Consider the following 14,558-nt stretch of genomic DNA (forward strand, 5'->3'; position numbering starts at 1 on the left):
GAAAGACAAAAAGACAGAGATGGGCAGACAGGCAGACAGACAGACAGACAGACAGACAGACAGACAGATGAACAGACAGAGGAGGTGGACAGACAGACAGACAGACAGATGAGGTGAACAGACAGAGAGAAAGACAGACAGAGAGAGATGGAAAGAGACAGATAGATGGACAGAGAGATGGATGGACAGACAGAGAAAGAGATGGAAAGTCAGACGGACAGATGGACAGAGAGATGGACAGACAGACAAAGAGAGAGAGAGATGGAAGGACAGATGGACAGAGAGATGGACAGACATACAAAGAGAGAGAGATGGAAGGACAGATGGACAGAGATGGACAGACAGACAAAGAGAGAGAGAGATGGAAGGACAGATGGACAGAGAGATGGACAGACAGAAAGAGAGAGAGGTGGAAGGACAGATGGACAGAGAGATGGACAGACAGACAAAGAGAGAGAGATGGAAGGACAGATGGACAGAGAGATGGACAGACAGACAAAGAGAGAGAGATGGAAGGACAGATGGACAGAGAGATGGACAGACAGAAAGAGAGAGAGATGGAAGGACAGATGGACAGAGAGATGGACAGACAGACAAAGAGAGAGAGATGGAAGGACAGATGGACAGAGAGATGGACAGACAGACAAAGAGAGAGAGAGAGATGGAAGGAAAGATGGACAGAGAGATGGACAGACAGACAAAGAGAGAGAGAGAGATGGAAGGAAAGATGGACAGAACAGACAGACAAAGAGAGAGCCATGGAAAGACAGACAGGGAGATAGATAGACAGACAATGAGAGTGAGATGGAAGGACAGATGGACAGAGAGATGGACAGACAGACAAAGAGAGAGAGAGAGATGGAAGGACAGATGGACAGAGAGATGGACAGACAGACAAAGAGAGAGAGATGGAAGGACAGATGGACAGAGAGATGGACAGACAGACAAAGAGAGAGAGATGAAAGGACAGATGGACAGAGCGATGGACAGACAGACAAAGAGAGAGAGAGAGAGATTGAAGGACAGATGGACAGAGAGATGGACAGATAGACAAAGAGAGAGCGATGGAAAGACAGACAGAGAGATGGATAGACAGACAAAGAGAGAGAGATGGAAAGACAGACAGACAGATGGACAGAGAGATTGACAGACAGACAAAGAGAGAGAGAGATGGAAAGACAGACAGACAGAGAGATGGATGGACAGACAGACAAATGGACAGAGACAGATGTATGGACAGATGAACAAACAGACAGATAGACGGATGGACAGACAAACGTATCTCCACAGTCTTCTGGTTCACTGATAGCGGTGTGTGTGTGGCCACTGTCCACTGTCTCTTTTTGTTGCTCCAATGCAACCAGAAGATTTTTGTTTGTTTGTTTAGTTTAGTTTTTTTATTTGGTAAATCTCTGTTTCAGACCTGCTGTTTCAGTCTGTTTCAGACTACACAGTAGCAAACTGTAACAACTTTATACAACACAGTATTGTTGAATAAATTGAATTGAAGACATAGATGTTGGAAATAACAGAGAACCCACTGAAAAACACCCTGTATTTACTCCAGGAAAAAGACTCATGGTGGCCACAAGAGGATGCAAGTGAGCATTCTACAAAAAATATTTGCTTAAATCAGGGGTGCCCAAACTTTTGTCATAAAAAAAACCCCAAAAAAACTTGATTGAGGGATGTGGGCCAAAGGTAAATATACCAAACTGTTTTCATTAAAGTATTGCATTAAAATGTATCTCCTAATATTTAAAAATAACTGGAAAACATTTATTTAAATTATATTAACTAATACAGATTTTTTATATATATAATGAACTTATTACAGTAAAAATATAAACAATCTCCTTAATAACACAATGGAGTTCAATGCTGAATACACTTAGCTGCACCTGCCTTTGCCCTGATTTGCATGCCGTTGTCTTGTGCATTGCCCTCTGTCCGTTGAGTGACATTTTTACATTTTTAAAAAGATGAAATCATTTCAAAACAAAAAAAATTACAAAAACTAAGGGTTACATTGAATTTTACAACGTCTGCACTTTTGACAGTCAAATGTTCATCCCAACCACATCCCCATCATTCTCCCTCTCTTCTCAAATGGGATGGTGGGTCAAATCAAAGGTTAGCATGGGCCAACTTTGGCCTGCGGGCCCTAGTTTGGGCATGTTTAGCTTAAATGCTGTGATGCACCAAGCCGGCTTCAAAGAACTAGCAGTGACTGTGTTGTGTACTCACATCGGATGCATTTGAGCCCACAAATCTAGGCTTAAATGCACCAAAGGGGCTAAAGCCAATGGCATACTTGCATGCATGCTCTTCACGTTGTGAATGGAAATTAGTCTGAAAAAAAGTCTGCATTACTCATTCAAAAGGGAAAAAAAAAACAAGTGAAAGTATGCAGACATATGAACTGTAAAACAATGTTGATTAATTTCCTTATTCCAGATGGCGTATAAATATATTTGTATATTTCCATGCTCAGGTAAGATAACTCATTTGTTACTTTACTACTCTCATCAATGGCCCCAATGCCAGTTCAACATGCTGAATTGGGTTAACTGTTGCTATTCTTGCCTGGAATAAAGCCAGAAAACACCTCAAACACACCTCAAAAACTAATCTAACATTGGAAGTCTGTTGTGGGGTTTACACAAGATGGGGTATACAAGTAAATTGCACTATTCTCAAGTAAATAGACACGTGGACATTTTGAGTTTACTCGCTTCATTCGCATGTCAATCTCACTTCATTCACCCGTCAAATTCACTTCACAATAGATGCGGATTTGCATCATGGGATAGGCTTCTGTTTGCCCGGTGACTCTAGCTTCGATGCTAAATGGCTAACACGGATTTTATTGACAGAATAACTGTGCTTTATGTGCTCTAGGAAGGCTAATAAACAGTGTATATTTGTTCGGCGCCGTGTCAGAGTCCACTAGATTCTTTCACAGGTGCATCCAGCTCTATGAGTTCATAAACTCCTCCAGAAAATATACCTGATAATGGAAGCTTTCAGCGGTGCTTCCGACTGAGCTGAACCCAGTTTGATGAACTGTTGTATGGTGTCGGCAAGAGAATTTCTCCTAGAGACACCAACAACAGGTACTACGTCGTAATCACTCCCCTACAAGAGCAAGCTCCTGATTCCTGTCTTCGCATTGACTTGTAAACACGTAAATCACTTTATCCGCGTCTGGTGTGAATGTAGCATAATAATAAATAAAGAAAAAATAATATTTTTCAAAACAGTCCAGAACATCTTTCTTCTATTGGTCAAAAAATAAAAAATAAAAAATACCATACCCTAAACTGATGGTAAATACCACACCCTCAATTGACTGAGCCAATTGGTTGCTGTTATAACTTCTGCTCAGTTTATTTTTATTTTATTTAGCTATGAACAGCTCAGACTAGTTTTTATTTTTAAAAAAAAGAAAGAAAAGAGAAGAAAAAGAGCTAAATCTTACCTTGATGGCTTCAGCATCACATGTTCCAGGTGGACCCTGTTGTAAACAAATAAATCTCAGTATTAGTAAATCAAATCTTTTTCACTTCCATTAGTCAGCTCATATAGAAATGTCACGGGTTTATTTAATCACAATCTAATATAATGCAATGCAAACTTCCTCTTTAACTGCCTGACACCACAACCAGGACAGCGTTTGCCGACAACTGCAGCAACAACACCTGCAAATGTCCTTGACAAAGGTCACTAGACATATCAGTTCCACTAAATATCCAGACAGATAAGGGCTACAGGACTGCACATGACGTTCACGGACACCTGGAGGCAGAGGGAGGATGTCTGGGCCGCCTGAGGCTCTCCTCCCCGCCGCCGACAACAGGCCACTCATAAATGCCAGCTCCCGAGGACAGAGGCAAGGTTGGCACATGCCACAGAAATTATCGGGACGCTGCCATTTAAAAATGTCACTCTCGGAAACCACTTCCCTCCTGAGTCTTATGACTTCGTGTGCACCACTTTATAAGTGTCCTGTAGTGGAAATTGACAGACTTACAGTGGTTTATGTGAAACTAAAGGATAAGGCATTGACTACATAAAAAAAGTGATTTCCAATAATAAGAGTACTTCAAAATGATTTCATTATTATGAGTGTTTGCCAAGAAGTGTACTTATTTTTAGGGCTGTAAATGTTTAAGTGAAATTAAATCACAAATGCAGTTAAGGTAATTGTCATCATCATCTTGTCAGGGAAGCACAGTTCTGTGAAATCTCCTCCGAAAACTAGAGGGTGCTCTCACGTGGAAACTGCAAATACCAAGAAAGAAGAAACCCAGGATAGTGGTTGCCTTAAAAAAGAAAAAGAAAAAAGATTTAACTGCTTTCTTTGATTAAATGTAACTAATAATCGCACAACTATGAAATCATCCCACAGCAGGATTTACATCAAACACTCGACTGCAGTTATGAAGTGAGTTTGCAGTAAAAATGTTACGAAATGTGGTATTTTCATTTGTCTTCAGCATTTAACTACACAGCACTGAAGTTACCTAAAATAGCTGTTTTGTCGCAGAATAATTATCGAATTTCATTATCACTCGATTGAATTGACTTAGCAATTTAGCATAGCTTGTTACTCTGCAATGACTATTTGTAGTAAATGTGGCTTCACCTGAAAACACATTGTAGATTTACTTCAACCAGCTACAACCAGACAAACAGCGCATAAAAATCCCATTCGATTAAATTGGCCTTCTCTACACGGCTCTACACACCTTAATTTTATATTATTCACAGTTTTAATCGACTTGCATTAAATGCTAAAATTACAAGCAAGACCACTGTGAGAACACTGTGTGGTGCTGTGTCTCTTGTTTGTCTGTAGCATCTACGTTGTTGTTTTTTGGTTGGCATATGTAACCACTACATATTTAAGGCTACATTCTTCCCTGGCCCAATAGGCCTATGTACATGGTATGTGTATAGAAAGAATGCTGATATGAGATATGAAACACAATCGGTAGTTGTCAAATATATTGGGTGCATATATTTGTATGTCGGTGCCTCACCAGCCACAAACCTCACCGCACGTCACTGATGTAAGCATATTGCTACTATGCAGAGCTGATTTGTGCTTTTAAGGCAACATTTGCATTTCTTTTTGCTGTTTAGTCTATCTTTAAAAAGAATTATTTTAACAGATCATGATTTTCTTTTGTGATTTGATGAGCTGGAACAGGTTAACATTCTTTCATGCTCGAAAAGCACTTCAAAAAGCCTGTTCCTCATACAAATCTACCATATGACTTCAGACTTTTCAGTGAAAAATCACCCCATTTATGGTTTTATATCTTTTATTTAAGTCAAAGGTTGAGATCCAGCTCCCATTAATAGTAATTGCATATAAAAGTGAATCAGAAGAGTCTGATGTCAAACAGGTTTAGAACAATGACAGAGTAATAAATAAATAAATAAATAAATAAATAAATAATGTCAGCGCTTTCATTTTTGAGAGAACCAGTCCTTTAAGTAATCATTCAACAAGGCAATACATTAATCACTCGCTTCTCACTTAAAAGAGACTCAGTAAAGCGTGCAGTGTTTATCCAGTTCTATACAACCACAAAGCCAAAAGCAACGTAAATATGCCAGACATTTCTGATGCAACCTGCCTTTCAAAGCCTTAAGTGTGTGCATGTGTGTGATGTTGTTTTTTTTCCTTCACACACATTTTCATACCGATGCCATTGGCTTTGATGAGATGACTGTTTATCAAGCAGTAAACTAGAGCCCCTTTGAGAGTCTCATCAGGATCTTCAATAACACTTATGCATGGGGCTGCTCTTAATGTGGCCCTCTGGGCTGCTTGAAATCTCAATTTGAAACATCGAGTCACACAGTGTATGTGATGGAGATTCCACTCAAACCAGTGGAAAAGCCAAGAAAACTCTGCTCGTGTGGATGGGGATCGATGTAGCAGCAGGTATATGATCATTATGCAAAATATGACACATTTTGGATGCTTTTCCAAGCAGATTTATGGGAACAATTAAGCTTTCTCAAACTGACATGACTGAATTGCAGGGGAGGAAATGAAGAGCCAAAGCGAACTAAATTAACATCACAAATTAGATCATTTTAAAACCAAAATGCCATCATGGAATTTTAAGGTATTGATATTTTTGTGAAAATTGAGCAATTTCTTATTCTGTGAAATATATATAGTAATATTATATAGTTTTACAAATTAATAATAATAATTCCTCACATTTACAGAGCGCTTTTCTGAACACTCAAAGTGCTTTACACAATGGGGGGGAATCACCAGTGTGCGGCATCTACCTGGATGATGTGACAGCAGCCATATTGCACCAGACCACACACCACACACCAGCAGATTGGGGTAGAGGAGACAACGAAGCCAATTATAATATGGGATTGGTTAGGAGGCCATAATGGACAGAGGCCAGTGGGCAAATTTGGCCAAGATGCCAGGGTTGAAGAACATCCTGGGATTTTTAACATGCACAGAGAGACGGGACCTCGGTTTAACGTCTCAGCTGAAAGACGGCGCTCAAGGAGCAGTATAGAGTCCCCATCAATATACTGGGGTGTTAGGACCCACACAGACCGCAAGTTGAGCGCATACTGCTGGTCTCATTAACACCACTTCCGGCAGCAACCTAGCTTTTCCATGTGGTCTCCCATCCAGGTACTGACCAGGCGCAGCCCTGCTTAGCGGCAGTGGGCGACAATGTGAGAGGAAAACTGGATGTAAGTAGGATTTTAATATTGTAAATTAAGAATACACTTAGATTCTCTGGCATATTCATGTATGAAATACAGTTGTTCAGCAAGTAATTTTTGTTATTTGGATGTAACAAAAAAGTCATGACAACCGGAGTTTTTATGTTACTTTAACTGGTCTTAATACGTTATTTAGGTTTCAATTATTTTATGTTATACAGTTGTTTTTTGAACAACATTTTTTTATTTCAAACACTGTCAGTCAAAGTGACAAAGACTTAATTTTTCAGTTTAGCAAAAAAAAATTATGAAAAATGCAACAAGAATATTAAAAACTCAAAATAACTTAATACATTTTGACAGAAAAAAGAAAAATAAACAAATAATAATACTAATATAAACTAATACAGCAATGACATTTTTGTCTAATCTAGTCTAAATATTTTCAATGACCATCAGTTCAACAAATAAGCCCCCATCTAGATTCTCCCAAAAGTCATAGAAAACTTTCCAAACAGAGCAAAATATATGAATTTTGTTTTTCAAAAAATCTTTTCTAAGGCAAGATGTTATACAGAGTTTAACTTAATTTAAAATTTAAATATTAAAATATTTTTGATTGATGTAAGTTGAGATGACTTGAAAACTTAATTTAATTCAACTAAAAACTGAATGCAGCAAGATTTTTTTACAGTATAATTCGAAGGTGATATGTATACTGTATATGTTATGTAGATATATGGCATGTGATATGTATATTGAATGCTTCTAAACATTTAATACATTTGCTAAACTGTTGATTCAACTACATATGCTTTTTTACCTGGTATTTAGCAATGGATGAATCTTGATTCACTTTTGGCAACTCTGAGTCAATGTCAGAAGTGAATTTGCAGAATTTTGGATATGAAAATATGGCAAAATGGAGCAACTACACTGGCTAGATGCTGAAATACCTCATTTTGTAAGAGAAACACACCGTTTAAAACTTTGTGAATGACAGGTGTTGAAATCTGTGAAGATTTCTGAAAAGTTTGGCGGGCACAGATTTTGCGTGGGTTTGAGCGAGCCCCATAATATTAATACTGATATATACAAAATATTCCATATATTGCATCAACAGGTCATATCAAACTTTTTTTTAATTTACTTCTGCAATAAACAGCTAAAACTAAATCAAATCAGTTTGTTATTTTCTTTTGATAAAAAACAGTTTCCCTAACTATATAATTATGTCTAAAACAAGAAGCAGGAGCTCTAAACGGCTTGAACACTATGAGAACATAAGGCAGAAAGTAAGCAAGTGCAATTTTAAATGAAAACTATTGACAAATAGAAATGTATGAGATGCAACATGACACAACTATAACAGCAACAGTGTTTTGCTTTGACATTTTGTATCTCATTGATCTCATTAAAATGATTAGCAATGAATATTTTATATATGTGCCTGGTTGTATAAAGCAGCTTAAGTCCTTACCTAAGAGAATAATTAAAAAGCTTATCTTAATGCAGGTTTGTTGTTAGATATATTTTTATATCTGCAACAGAGACAGGGAAAAGACACTGAAATGCATGCGGCCATTCTGACTGGTTAATAAAGCAAGAAATACCCATTGCTATTATGTTTTGTATTTTAATAAAATATCAATGTTAGAAAGAAATATACACATATTAACGAAAAGTCAGGGCATTTATATATATATATATATATATATATATATATATATATATATATATATTATATATATATATATATATATATATATATATATATATATATATATATATATATATATGGGATATATATATAGAGAGAGATTCTAGTCAAAATAAAACAAATAAGACTTTCTCCAGAAGAAAAAATATTATCAGACATACTGTGAAAATTTATTTGCTCTGTTAAACATCGTTTGGGAAATATTTAAAAAAATAAAATAAAAAATAAGTCAAAGGGGGCTAATAAATCTGACTTCAACTATATATATCTGTATCTGTATATATATATATATATATATATATATATTATATATATATATATATATATATATATATATATATATATATATATATATATATATATATATATATATATATAGAGAGATATAGATATGTGTGTGTGTGTGTGTGTGTGTGTGTGTGTGTGTGTTTTTTCAAATGTAATTATTACTCAAATATAATTTTTTACAAACTGTAATGAAATCCTTACCTGTAATCCTGGAGTTCCTGGCTCCCCGGTTTTCCCTCGTCGACCCTGCGACACAGAAATTGCAAAAATAAGAAAAGAGCGACTGTTTGGGCAGGTTCATGTTTGGCAAAGCTGGGGTGGCAATTAGAAGACGACAGCTCCTCTTGTCACAGTGACTAATTTGCTTTTAATTAACAGAAAGAAAACAGCTTAATTGCGGAGCTCCGTGTGGTGCATCCCGTTCTCTTTATACCACCTCCCTTCCAGCTGTGACAAACCCAGGCCACATCAATCACAACAGGCCCTCGGCGACAAACAGAAAGGGCCCCTGTGAATGGCCCCGAAGGCTCGCCTGGACATAATGGACTATTCACAAATATAATAACCAGCTTCAATTCGTATGCTTCGAACACACAAAAAACGGCAAAGTGCGTGAGGTGGGCTCAATGAAAGCCGTCAAAACTGCCAGTCACTGGTTTAATTTTCGACGCTGCACGACGACGCCAGCCTATCAGAAAAACTGACATCAAGACAGCCAGTGTGGCAACCTCGGGGAAATTAGTTTCCACATTGTCCCTCGATGAATGAGTCGGACGTTTCTTTGATGGCTGCGTCTTCATGTGCTAAATTAATTTTATGGAGACGTTTTATATACAAGCGCATGGTGCAATTTCAGCAATATGCACACGGCATTATTAAGAATTCACTAGGGGGAGGTCTTTTTTTTTTGTCCATGTTTGTGAGATCTCTGGTCATGAAAGAGGATGTTGAATGTCCACACAAAAGGCAGTGGCTTGTCCGTATCCTCAGAACTGTTCATTTACATAGTCTTTGATTCGATGATGTCGGGTTGGCCGGTGTTTGTCATTTTCATTACTAGCAACATAAAGAGCTTCCAAAGAATGGAGCGCTTTCAGCGTCAGGCCCTGTATGAGTGCATGTGTGCCGGCAATTTGATAGTAATAAGGGAACATTGACTTTAATGATGAAACATTATACAGAAGGATTTGTGGGAGATATTTGTTTCTGAAATTTCCTGTTCATTCTTGACGTCCTGTGTTGTGTTAAGAATAAAACACACATAATTAGATTAAGTTAAGTGGTCCAGTAAGCGTACTGGGGTGTCATTAGACAATCTGGAGGCTGTGTGTACACCAGGCAGCTAAAGAGAATTAAAAATTCAATTTTAAGTGACAATGCTCATCCCCTACACTCAGTGTTTCAGCTTCTGGTCGCATGTTTTTAGAATCAAGCCTTCATACCAGCAGCCGTTAGACATTTAATTAAGGCATAGACTAAAGCAGTGGTGTTTCTGTCTCTTTGGAGGGAGTTTGGAAACTTGAAGAGATGATTTATTTTTGATTTTTGAAGAGAGTGTTTTGTATGTCTATGTTTTATGTCCATTTGTTGTTGTCACTTTGTGAGTTTTTTGTGTGGCACTGTTATGAAATGTGGACTCTTGACTGCACACCAAATCTACCTTTGGGTAAATAAAGTAACCTAACCTATCCATACCACAAGATAATTGGGCTGACTTTGAGTCAATTTCTCCCCTTCCGACAATCCTACAGTTAAAAAAAAAATGCATGGTTCCACACAATTCGTTCTTGTCCCATTAAAAATAGATTAGGTTAACTTAATTCTTTTCTCAATTTTATTTGGGTTGAAGATAAAACAATTAAGTTTTCCCCCCAAAAGATCTTAAGAATTGTGTTGTTCAGTTCTTTTTAAATAAGTAGTTTGAACAAGAAGCCAAAAACCTTTAATTATTTTTTGGAAAGTAGAAAAAAAAAAGTAGAAAAAAAAAAAAAAAAAAAAAAAAAAATCACATAAAAGCTAGATATTTTACCTAATGGAAATTCTGTCAAACATTGCGCTTCAAAGAGAAAAAAAATTTTTTTTAGTTTTTTTAATATTATTTTTAGCAAATGAAAAAAAGGAATAAGCAGGACAATCAACGTATTGAAGAACAGAAACCTTTTGTTTGTATTTTGAAGATGAACAACGGATATGGATTTTGAAACACCGTACTAAAATGCTTTTGTTACATTTTTTTGTTGTTTCTATAACAAAACTCAAACAAGTATTAAATTAAGAAGTATTTTCTAGACAAATTAAAGATGTTTTGTTTGCAAAAATAAAAGGTTTTTTGACTTTGACTTTCTGTTTTGTTTCTAGACCAAATGTCAAACAATTATAATCTCAAGACATGTTTTCTAGACAAATAAAAAATGTTTTGTTTGCAAAAATAAAAGTTTTTTGATTTTGACGTTTTGTTTTGTTTCTAGATCAAATATCAAACAAGCATTAAATCATGAAGGATTTTTAGACAAATTAAAAATAATGTTTTGTTCGCTAAATTAAACTTTTTTATTTTGACTTTTGTTTTGTTTCTAGACTAAATATCAAACAAGTATTAAATTATAAAGTATTTTCTAAGCAAATTAATAATAATATTAATAATAATGTTTGGTTTGCTTTGACTTTTTGTTTTGTTTCTAGACCAAATATCAAAGTATTAAAGCGAGAAGTATTTTCTAGACAAACTAAAAATAAAAGTCAAAGTTATGCGAGTTTTTCCTTAAGCTAAATATGTTTTCAATTCAATATACTTTATTGTCCTCAATAAAATGGGGAAACTTGTACTTGTCTTGGACCCTAGGCCCACATTTACATATACTGAACAAACCAACAACTTTACAACACAACTCAAACAACAAATTACATTCAAAAAAGAGAATTACATATTAAAAAGTATAATTGCCATGGGTGAAAAAAAAAGATGGGTTCACTTTATATTGAGTAGCCTTAACTACCATGTACTTTCATCAAAATATAAATACAATGTATTTAATGTGTTCATAATGTATTGCAGGTGGGATACGGGTAGGGTTAGAGACAGGTTTTGTGGTCTGGGTAGGTTATTGTTTAAGGAATGGCTATTCAGTGTAATTGTAAATGTAATTACAGAAATTAATTACAGATGTAATTACATGCAGGTATTTAATCAAATATAAGTATGTTAAAACATTTACACAATAAGTACATTGTAGCGAATTATTTATTTCAGTGTAAGTACATATTACTTAAGCCCACTTAATATAAAGTGGGACCAAAAGAATTTCTTAAAGCAATTGTATCTGCATATCATCTAACAGAAGGCAATAAATCATACTGCCCATACAAGCTAAAGTACTGTATGTGATCAATCATGGCTTTAGATTCAGCTGTAATGTTTCCAAACCACACAAAACCATAGTGTATTAGGTTTTAAGTTACAGCCTGGTAAAATAAAATAATTACTTTCTGCTGAACCCCCAAAGTGCTCAATCTCTTAAAAAATGCAATCGTAGCTGTTTTACTTAGATTATTTAGGTATTTGAACCCCAAACACACCAAAAGTTGTAACTAACCCTTTAAGATGGATTTTTCCTCACATTAGCCTCTCATCAACAAGATTTCCATTCAACAAACAATATAAATGAATTATTTATTGCTATAGCATCAACAGACAAAGCCCTAACTGTAAACATGAGTCAGATTTACATTAAAGAACACATGAGAAAATCCAACTAAAAGTAACACAATGAAACGCCTACATATCTCCTGCATACAGTATACGTCTGCAAAATATCAATTACTAGCTGAAATTGTTCAGTACTGCCATCATAATTATGTTAGTTTCACTAAGTGAGGCATTATTAAACACAGAGAACATGAGGAAATGTTAAACGGAAGGTTGTAAATTGTAATTCTCACAGCTTTGAAAGTTTATATTCATCACATGATTATGCTGCTCAGTGAAAATCAGATGGTTGTTACGAGTAATGATATGTTAACACAGTGAAATAGGTTAGTGAATGATTTGTTCAAGATTTAGTCTGTATTTTCTGAATAACGCAAGCTGTGTGAAACAAGAAAATGCCTTAATTCTGCTATGTTAAACACATCATGAATAATGTATTTTCTGCTTTTACTCCTATAATGTATTAAGCTCTTTTATAGTAATATCTCAGTGGTGCTGATACGATACACTTCATGCATTATGGAAAAGGGGGATTAAAGTGTTAAATGCAAGGCAGAAGTTGTAATTCAATCGATACCATAAATCTGCATATTAAACAGCCTCTGATGTTTCACAGTGCAGAAAAGTAGACGTTGCATATAGTCACGGCATGTTGAAAAAATGACTTGATATTATAAGACTGCTGAATACCCACAGAGATTTCACTTACATTACTAAGGTAAAAATAACATATTTACAGTTGAAGTCAGAATTATTAGCCCCCACCCCCCCCCCCCCCCCCCCCTCCGCTTTGAATTGTTTTTTCTTTCTTTAAATTTTTCCCAAATTACTTTTACAGAGCATGAGAATTTTCACAGTATATCTGAGAATATTTTTTCTTCTGGAGAAAGTCTTATTTGTTTTATTTTGACTAGAATAAAAGCAGTTTTTAAATTTTATATGAAACATTTTAAGATCAAAATTATTAGCTTTTTTTCCGATAGTCTACAGAACAAACCATTGATATACAATAACTTGCCTAATTACCCAATCCTGCTTAGTTAACCTAATTAACCTAGTTAAGCCTTTAATGTCACTTTAAGCTGTATAGAAGTGTCTTGAAAAATATTTAGTCAAATATTATTTACTGTCATCATGGCAAAGATAAAATAAATCAGTTATTAGAAATGAGTTATTAAAGCTATTATGTTTAGAAATTTGTTGAAAAAATTTCCCTGTTAAAACAGAAATTGGGGAAAAAATAAACAGGGGGGCTAATTATTCAGGGGGGTTCATAATTCTGACTTCAACTGTATACATATTTTAACACATTTCTTTCTATTATTTAAGCTCTGAAAACAAAATATTTTATACTGAACAACTGTTGTTTTTCAGCAAATAAATGATTCACATTTTTGTTTTATATTTTGACTAAATGTCGTCATTAGTTTTAAAACTAAAACAGAAATAACTCAGAACAAGCATGTAATCCAGAGAACTGATAACTTTGAAATGACCTTTTTTATCTGCATATAATATATTATGGTTTAAAAGGTTTTAAATATAACTGATAAGTATAAAGAAAAAATAAATAAAATCAAAATCTTTCCATCTGCATATAATAATGTTTGAAAACTGTAGAAATATAACTGATCACTATGATGATAAAATAAAATGTAAAAATATTTTTAAAATAATAAAATAATGCATTAACAAAATTTTTTCATTTGCATTTAATATATTATGGTTGAAAGATTGTATAAATATATCAGCATATCATTTTATCAGTATGATAATCAGTATTATAATAATATATTATTTTATCAGTGTAATAAAGCGCAGTAGGTGCTGTCGCCTCACAGCAAGAAGGTCACGGGTTAAAGCCTCGGCTGGGTCAGTTGGCATTTCTGTGTGAAGTTTGCATGTTCTCCCCGCATTCGCGTGGCTTTCCTCTGGGTCATTTGGTTTGCCCCACAGTCCAAAGACATGCGGTACAGGTGAATTGGGTAGGCTAAATTGTCTGTTGTGTATGAGTGTGAGTGTGTGTGTATGGACGTTTCCCAGAGATGGGTTGCAGCTGGAAGGGCATCTACAGCGTAAAACATGTGCTGGATAAGTTTGTGGTTCATTCCGCTGTGGCGA

The 14,558-nt window shown here is 35.3% G+C and overlaps 1 protein-coding gene across 3 annotated transcripts in view; it reads right to left on the bottom strand.

Moving 5' to 3' along the window:
* LOC130239871 (collagen alpha-1(XIX) chain) overlaps nucleotides 1-14,558 on the bottom strand; it is a 278,893-nt gene that overhangs the window by 125,253 nt on the left and 139,082 nt on the right. For all 3 annotated transcript variants that reach the window (XM_056471226.1, XM_056471224.1, XM_056471225.1), the window contains 2 exons: nucleotides 8,933-8,977; nucleotides 3,482-3,517 (listed from right to left, as the gene is read on the bottom strand). In XM_056471226.1, coding sequence (XP_056327201.1) covers nucleotides 3,482-3,517; nucleotides 8,933-8,977 — 81 coding nt within the window. The remainder of the gene's footprint in view (nucleotides 1-3,481; nucleotides 3,518-8,932; nucleotides 8,978-14,558) is intronic.

Source organism: Danio aesculapii, chromosome 13 (genome assembly GCF_903798145.1).
Source record: "Danio aesculapii chromosome 13, fDanAes4.1, whole genome shotgun sequence".
In the NCBI taxonomy this organism is placed as follows: domain Eukaryota; kingdom Metazoa; phylum Chordata; class Actinopteri; order Cypriniformes; family Danionidae; genus Danio; species Danio aesculapii.